The sequence below is a fragment of the Venturia canescens genome, chromosome 1, assembly GCF_019457755.1.
Source record: "Venturia canescens isolate UGA chromosome 1, ASM1945775v1, whole genome shotgun sequence".
Classification (NCBI taxonomy): domain Eukaryota; kingdom Metazoa; phylum Arthropoda; class Insecta; order Hymenoptera; family Ichneumonidae; genus Venturia; species Venturia canescens.
The window spans coordinates 1,415,908-1,424,690 of NC_057421.1; the positions used below are offsets into that span (position 1 = coordinate 1,415,908).

An 8,783-nucleotide genomic window follows, 5' to 3' on the forward strand; every position below is an offset into this window, starting at 1 on the left:
ACGCCGCCGACAGTCGGAGGGGTCAGAGCAGGCAACGACACACGATTCTGAGTTGTGGTCAAAGGGTGTTTGTATACTTTTGTCCGAGTAGTCGGCCCCTTTGGAATTTCTCCTTTGACCGGCTCGTTGTCGAACCTTCAATCTTGTTCATTGCTTGGCATGGGGCGAAAAAAAAATTGGCACTAATAGGAATGCGGGAGAAAAGAAATGGAAGAGAGCTTATCACTTTCTAATATTCTTGTACTAATTATTGATAACAAAAAATCTTTGCGCTTCACGACACTTTCGCGTTATCTCCCATCTCCCGTCCTCTGTCGATTCTTACGCCACAGAGGAAGCGGGAAGCGGCAACGAGGAGTACTTTAGCGCGTTGCCTTCCTTATCGACCGCCCGCACTGTGTCTAGACTCGAGAGAGCCTGGTGCACGGAGCAGGTTGATCTCGAATGGAGGAATGTACCGTCAGCTGGTACGTAAATCGAACGAAGAAAGAAAATATGCCTAGTTAGTGGGAAGGAAGAAGATGTAACGATCAACGAATTGCGAATGGAGAGGGAAGGGGGGAGTATGCGCGGCTGTCAAGCTACTACTCTTATGTGGCATCTCGTTCGTTTTCATCGTTTCTTCACTTTGCTACTAACGTTCGAGGCTCTTTTAACTATTTCGCGTGGTACTGTTAATAAATCATAATTATACAAGTGGTCCAGAGGTTATTCTGTCTTGAAAATCCTCGAAGGAGTAAAATCTTCTCAAGTGGGAGGAATAAAAAGGTGACCTGGAAAACCGCACGTCAACTTTGTGGCGAATCGTTAAAAGTCACGGAATTCATATAAAGCATCACGATATCAACGTGAAGCTATCACAAAACCCAAAATGAGGTAACGTAATTCATTCTTTTTAAAGATTCGGTATAATGTGATATTTCTACGAAGATAAAATGAGTTTAAATGGTCCTGGGATTAGAAGCCACGCGATCCAGATATGCCTTCGCCCATACTTGTATACATTCCGTGCACGATTCTGGCAGTCAGCTCGTCTGATTATCTCTCTCCCTGCTGTCACTCTGGATCTATTTTTCTCTCTCGTGTTCCCTGTTTCTTTGGTGTCGCTTTCACGCGGCCTACTCCATTTTCCCGGTTTTTTCGGTCATTCTCTTTTTGCTTCTATTTTCTTCTACCGGCTGGATCATCGCCAGCTTTCCCTCGACGGATTGGCGTCTTCGGTAAAAATTCGAAATCCATTGTGCGTGAAGACGAAATGAGGGAAAGGAAGCGACAAAGCGAATTTACTACATGCAAACGATCACTACGCATGCGCTTTATTCGCCATTTTTTGACTGCACTGACGTTTCGTTGCTCTTTCTCTCTCTCCCTCCTTTTTTCTCTTGAAGTTTTACCATTTTCTACTTTACCTACAGCGAGGATTTCCTTCATTGAAGTCGAAATAATTTGTTTGTATAGTGTTTGAAGTCAGAATTAGTTGGTCTGATCTCAACTTCGTTCGGTGCTTCTACAGAAGCATCGTTAGCTGCTTGCGTGTCATTCTCGTGATTCGTGATATCGAATTTCGCCAAGTGGCTTAAAATTCCACATGCTCCATTTCGCCTCTGTCGAGTTTGTCACCACGTTACCGACCCATCGGTAATTGCTACTTTTCTATTTTCTTTTTTCTGCTGTATGATTTCGAAAAATTATCGACTGTCTACTACAAATATTTTTCGACTTTAAGAAACAAAAAACAAAAAAAAATTTGATGATTCTTTCATACGGTTTTGAGTGTAGAATTGAGTGTAGACTCGTTATTTTATGAGCTGCTTTTGCTGATATTTTTCACAGACCTCTGGTTTTCATGTGTATAAACAGTTGTTTATTTTGTGAATATTTGAAAGTGAACATCTCGGAAGACAATTATAGTGGGGGTGGTGAAGAACACTTTCGTTCTATTATTGTCTAACTCGATCCGGCTCGAAATAAAACATCGTCCCGCATGATTGTCTACTTTAGAAACAAATGGAGGCCTGGATGATGCCATCTAAAGCCATTTCTATTTCGAATTTAATAGCTAGAAATATATCAGAGTTTTTACTCATGAAATGGATGACAAGGATCACATTTTTTATTGAAAACAAAGTTTGCTACAAATTCGAGCAACTTTGTGTTGAGATTACGCTCCAACAAAAAAATGCTAGAAAAATATTCATGTACTGATTTTTTTGCGCAGCAGCAGGTCACAGATGACTGCAATGAATGGGAAAAGGCCGTCGTCGATTCCTGGGAGGCATCAACCACCTTCGGAATCTTCCTCTCAGCATTTTGATATTATTAAATACATATGCGAGTGTAAGTTTAAAAAAATCTGGAAACTTACATTATTTTCATAACCGAATATAGAACAAGCATACGGTCTGCCAGAAATGATTTGTTACCTAGCATTTTTTGCTCAGCTTGGAACAATGTTTCGAGGGAACTTGATATGTGCCATAATCAAGGTCATGGAGATTCCTCTAATTATAGAAATGGGGCATCGGTTACTTATTACCAGGAAAGGGAACCGAATCCTCAGCTAAAAGGTAATTTTGCTGTAATTTTCTTGGTCATGTTGTAAAATTGTTGATAGTCATAAAATGTACCGTGCACTGAAAATCTCACAAATTAGTACAATATTGTTACAGAAATAATCTCACTGCCATACGCAACATTTAAACACGTTCAACTGCTCAATTCATTTTGTTCAAATGAAAGTAATTTGTAAATTGAACGATAATTAATAATTTAAAAACTACAATTGCATGGTGAAATTGACGTATTCTGATACTTTTTTTTCTTCAATATTTTTATTCAGATACGACTGTATCCCTGTACTTGTGCATTCTTAATTCATGAAAAAAAAATTGCACTCCAATGTCCCTGCATTGGCTTACAATTCCATATTCTCCATTCTTATTATTAATTCATGAAAATAAAACTTTTGGATAAATTTGCATTTTTCTACAACTGCCTTTTCCTTCATCTGTATTCTCCATTGAGTAAATAAATCTTCATACTCGTACTTTTGCATCCTTTCACATTCTGTTATAACTTTCCGCTGTTGGAACAATGATAACAGGAGTGGCACAATCTTGAGTTCATGGAAAATAAACCAAAAAGAATGGAGTTAAGACAACATTTTTGCTGTAGCACACTCCGATTAACAGTTGTTTCCGACAAATGAAATTGCAACCGAATGCAGATTTGAAATAATGCAGCGGTATCAGAATGAAATTTTTCTTTCTATACACGAAAAATATTTAAAAAAAGAGTAACGAAGAATGAGAAGGAAATTATAAGAGAACACAGCTATACTAGAATTTAGTTTTTTTACCACGCAGTCATTGAAGAATGCAGTTGCGGTACTGTTCACAGGAAGCATGAAAATTGCAAGATAGATAAAAGAATGTTTTCCTTTAATCGTTAACTTCGAATGTCTTATTTTACAGATTTTGAGCCTTTTAACCTGGAGGCATGGTGGGGACAGCGTGTCGTGCAGAGTATAACAAGAAACACTGCGAGTTCCTAGTGCCAGGCCCCCTTCAACGATCATTGCCGCAGTTTTTCTCACAGGCATAAAAAGCAAAAAAGATAGATTTTGAAAGAAGAAAAGAAAACATTAACTCGTTAAAGATTTGAGCTGCGTACTCTTCGCGAGAGAGATGACGTTGGAAGGGTCGTTTTTTACGACTTTGATAGATTAACATCCGCGAACTCTGGTTCTTTCCAGAAACTTCGGAGCGGAAAATTACGTTCGGAAAAGGAAGCAATTTGAAGATAAACTACGTACTAAGAAAATTTATTTTTCATGTAATCCAATGAATACACATTCCTCTTTGAACTGTTTACCGGTTTTCGCTTGACATAGAGTCGACACCAGCGGAGCATTCCCCATAAAAACAACAAAAAATGAACGATATAAAGCCCGCCTAATTTATGATACAGATTTTAAGATATTCAATCGAATTTTCCATTTTTGACAAAAATATTTGACACCTTGCGAATTTCTTTTTTGATATGCTCTATCACCTTTTTCACATTTCTCTCTTTTTTTACGTAGAGTTTCGAAGCGTCTGGCAATTATGATAAAAGTTAATCTCTTCGCACGTGAAACTTGCCAGGTGACCGAAACAAAAGTAACAAATTTTTAAGCTGGCTCTTCAACAGCCTAACTAGACAATTAGTCGATAAGTTTCGTTACAAATGCGCGTAATTAGGTAGCGTAATTAAATTATACATGCATATATATTGATAGCGGTTACGATAATAACCAACAAAAAAGTAATAATTTTTCACGATGAGCAATGTGTAATTAGCGAGCGTTTGATAGCTGAAGACAATCTATTCGTCAGTGGAAATGATGAAAAGGTTTCTTTTTTGTTTCTCATTCGAAAAGTTGTTTTTGTAGATTGAAATTTGTTAAACGACAAATTTGCTGGTCAGCCAGATTGGGCACTTTCCACATGCATCGAAATTTTTTTCTTTTTTATTTTCCCTTCGCCACAAGAAAATCTTCCTCGTAGCTCTTATTTTTTTCATTTTTAGACCAAACATTGAGGATTCTTTTGCATCGAGAAATAATCATGTAAAAAGACGAATTGTATGGGCGATTGTAAAGATGAACAGCGGAAATGATGGTGACACAAGCTTTTTATTTATGTATATTGTAATTGTGTATGTATTTATGTACATTGACAGGCGTAATGAGTTATTGCGACGAGTTAAATGAACCTCGAATCTGTCCAACAACATTATTCTGGCTGCGAGGAAAGAAATAAAAAACACCAGTTTCAATTTTGTACGATAAATGGCAAGATTTTCTTCACCTTTGTTCGATGTTAACATAAAAATCTTTTGTTTTATCACCTCTGGGAGTATCGAAGAAATTGTATTTGAAAAGTGATTCGAAAATTTTGATTTTTTATCGTGTTCAAATGGTAATGATTCGAGCACCTTCGTGCATTCCAGTTTTTGCTGCACTTGGGCCACGATGTTGAACCTTTCGAACAGAACTTTTTAGGAGAAGAAAAAATTGTTCGTGCTTCAGGATTGTCTGCGTTAGTTTTTTCGTACGAGGTCACAGTCAATTGTTCAAGTTCACTCTTGGGGATGGTTTCGATCTTCATTTCGGTCGATGGTCAAGCTCCTGGATCGGCGCTTTGTTCAGTCCTGGTTCGTATTTTTTTTTCTCATTAATGTTTTCATTTTTCCGTGTGCTTATCTTCGAAGAATTTCAAATAATCGAACAATCCCAACAACCATTTCTGTTCCATCAACACAATGATCCTGTTTTTCCAATCATTTCCATCAAACACCAGTTCCACGACGGTCCCAGTCGCTCAGTACGATCGAAATAATCCACCGTGTCCACGACACAACTGCAACGAACAATCAGAATTTTATCGTGCCTTCAGTGCCATTAATTTATCATTTTTATCGCAGGTCCCATACTCGAAACGTTTCTGCATGAAAAATGAAGTGCTCGGTGTGCTCTGCTTGCAGAGAGTATCGCAGCATCGCATTCCCAGCAGCAGCATCAGTGAAGCTCTTCGTATATACAGTTGGCCTGACAAATCTGGTCACCCAGTCACGATGTTCCGCTCATGCAGACCGCAGATGAGATCAGCTCAGATCAGCTTCGCTTTCCGTGCTGGCTAAACAATCGCAAAATCCTTCAAGCGACCAAGAATTTTGTTTCGTGACCAAACTTCCGAAGCTTTTGAGACTGAGTCGGGATGTGACGCTTCGAACGAGAGGTCGCGTCACGTTTTCCTCGACGAATGGTCTCCTGAAGAATCCTTTTGCCGGATCAGAGCAATTTTCAGTTTTTGCAATAACGACGAACGTTAACCGGAAGTGGAGCGCAGATTTAACTTTCTGACGTAATTGCATCTCCGACATAAACTTAATGAAGTACAAATTAACTGTTTTGCTATCCTGATCGTAGAAATTCTACGAATTTTTTATATTCCTCATTTCCAGTGATTGAACGACGCTCAAATAACTTAATGGAACGTAAAAAGGAAATTTCTTCAGCTCAGATCCGTATCGTTGAAAATCTCCGATGTCTACTTCGATACAGAGACACTGTCAACTTTCCAGTCGACGGATGCAGTCGAAAAATTCGTTGCCTAAGTGTTTGGCATCAGAACCGAGCATGGAACGCGCTTGGTCGAGGATACTGCCCTTCAGGTTCGCGACTGTGCTTTCCAGATACTTCAGGCTTCGTTCAATCGCTCTTTTCTCGCTGTTCAGCATCTTGAGGAAGAATGCAAGCATTGAGTAGTGAAAAATTCATTTTTTATGGACTGCAGAAGTATTTTAAGGCGAGCAATCTTCTTAGAAGCGTAAAAAATAAGCATTTTTTGGACATTTTTTTTAGAGGGGACAGAACAATCTGATCATTTTCAAATGTGGACATGAGTTTATTGTAACGGTCAAATTAAAAAAAAAAAAAAAAATTTATTCGGATGATCAACAAAATGGTGGCGTTATTAAGGGTCTTCGGACCCCCGCGAAAACTGCTCCAGTCGTCACGCTTTTTCTGTTGACCCGAAAATGATTTAGCAAGTGTCATTCGTCCATTGACGTGTTAAGGGGAAGGACGTAGGGGAGACCGGGGCAAAACGGGGATACCCGAAAAATGAGAGAAATTTTTTTGTCTTTTTTGTCTTTTGTTTTTTTTTTTCAATTTTTATACTTGTCCGAAAAGAACACGAAACATATTTTTTCCAATATATCTTGTTTTCTTTTGGATTTTGATTGTTTTTTTTCAAAGAATTCGTTTTTTACATCACTTCCAAAGTGAAAACGTTTTTGCACAGATATACAAAAAGTATTCGCATATCTGCGATTACTGTCTCGCAGATTATTGTCTACGACAGTAATCTCAGATATATGTTTGCGAACCATCATGGGCATCATGTGTGGTTACTTACACCTGCACATGAATCACGTGGCCACTCCGCACAATTTTGGCACTGAATCCATGATTCAGTGGATAAAGAATACAAATGTTTACAAAATAAATATTGGCAATCTTCGTTATTATTCATATCATTAATTTTGAATTAAATTACAGAGGGTGCGTTCGACGTACGTTATAGAGCATTGTAAGCGCTGGGAGCGCTCATAGCGTGCTCTTTTTGAGCTACAACACGAGAAATTTATTTCGAAAAAGTAGTTCGGAGATAATCGGGTTTGAAGTTTTAACACGTGAAAACTATTAATTAACCCTACACCTATGTGCCTTCTTTCATACCCTCAATCTCATGACCGGGGTTTGAACGCACCCCACTCTTTTTCTGCTTATAAATCCGGTCCTACGATGCTAAACTGACTTTATCCTATACCATTTTCTTCGTTTTTTTATAACGAAAAGAATGATGTATGATAAAACTAATTTCAATTGAATTTATATATAAAAAAATCCGGCGATAATCAGTCGATAATGTCGCTTGTTAGGACGGGAGCGTAGTTTGAAGTTCGCGTGGGGTGTGCTCACACCCCAGTCATGCGTTCTAGGGTTAAAAGTGACTTGATTATATTGTGATTACTTCGCGAATATCCAATATTTTGAGTTTTCCTTTGGTCAGTATATTTTTTGGGGATCATATTTTTGAAATATGTAAAAAAAATCGATTTTTTCAAAATTCCAAAGGGATTACTCGCCTTAAGATCGGAGGACGAAGCGAGTGACAAGAAATTCGAGAATTTAGCTAATAATCTGGTTCGCTAAAAATCATAAAACTGAAACGAAATTTTTCTCTCGATTCTTTCGTTTCCTACATTTTTTCCCGTTCACGAGGCTTCAGTGACTGTCTGAGAAGCCATGAACGTCGGTTCGAAAAACGTCAATAAATAATGAAATACACGCGCTCGTGTCGCGCATGCCTTGCGGCAAAACAATAGCAAAAATTTTGCTGTACATATTGTTGGATTATGCACGTCGATGACTCACCGCAACGCCAGGCTTCGGCCGAAAGAATCCATGAGATCCCGTGATCGTTGTCTGAGCGAATTTCTCCTGAAACTTTTTTCTCGTCGTTTGCACAGCACAATGCATAACAGATTTTGAAAAATGGACGATTTCCTTGACGTTTTCCCCGAGGAAAAAAACGGTCCTTTCGAGCGGAGCTTCTTGAAATTTTTCCTCCGAGTCAACGAACTCGATGAGCCACGTGGGACTTTTTGCACCGGCATTGTCCGGGTGCCGGACGCGTAATTTTCGTTCATTAAAAAGATCGAACGTGAGTTCTTCGTACCGAATTCCATTTTTATGGGACTCGAAGGCCTCGGCGCAAACCTTTTGCTTCATCCGTGAATCGATGTTTCCACGAATTCGATCATTTTCATTTCTTTTGGCATGTACGGGCACGGTTGTCTCCGGCGTTTCCAGCGTCTCGGCCGATGGTTCCACGGTCCCATTTTCCGTCTCATTATTCGCCGCTTTTTCCTCCTTCCTTCCTCCCAGGATACTCCGCAATGCAAATTCTTCATCGACTTTATTCGTCGTCTCAAGCCTCCCCGTGAATTCCTCCGTCTTCGAGGACCCTTCAGAATTGGCCTGTAACTTGAGAAAAGGGAGGAAATTCGCGGAGGAAGAAAGCGGAGCAAGAATCACGCTAAAGATCCGTCAATTATTTCCACAATTGCCCGGATTCCTCACAGCATACACAATCGATCAGAAACTTTGCCAATTACGACGTGGGATACGCCGCCACAATCGAAAAGATTCCCAACTATCGATAATCCTGTTC

At 39.2% G+C, this 8,783-nt stretch overlaps 1 protein-coding gene across 3 annotated transcripts; it reads left to right on the forward strand.

Moving 5' to 3' along the window:
* Positions 1-574: 574 nt before the first annotated feature.
* Positions 575-4,832, forward strand: LOC122410185 (MAPK regulated corepressor interacting protein 2-like). Of its 3 annotated transcripts, none has more exons than XM_043418287.1 (4): positions 575-876; positions 2,219-2,337; positions 2,442-2,567; positions 3,474-4,832. In XM_043418287.1, exons 1-4 carry the CDS (start codon positions 872-874, stop codon positions 3,551-3,553), a joined length of 330 nt encoding a protein of 109 aa, XP_043274222.1. In that variant the 5' UTR covers positions 575-871; the 3' UTR covers positions 3,554-4,832. The 3 variants fall into 3 exon arrangements, with proteins under 3 accessions (XP_043274222.1, XP_043274228.1, XP_043274212.1); XM_043418293.1 differs by having other exon boundaries at positions 576-876; positions 2,222-2,337; XM_043418277.1 differs by lacking the exon at positions 575-876 and adding an exon at positions 1,501-1,638.
* The last annotated feature ends 3,951 nt before the right edge of the window (positions 4,833-8,783 follow it).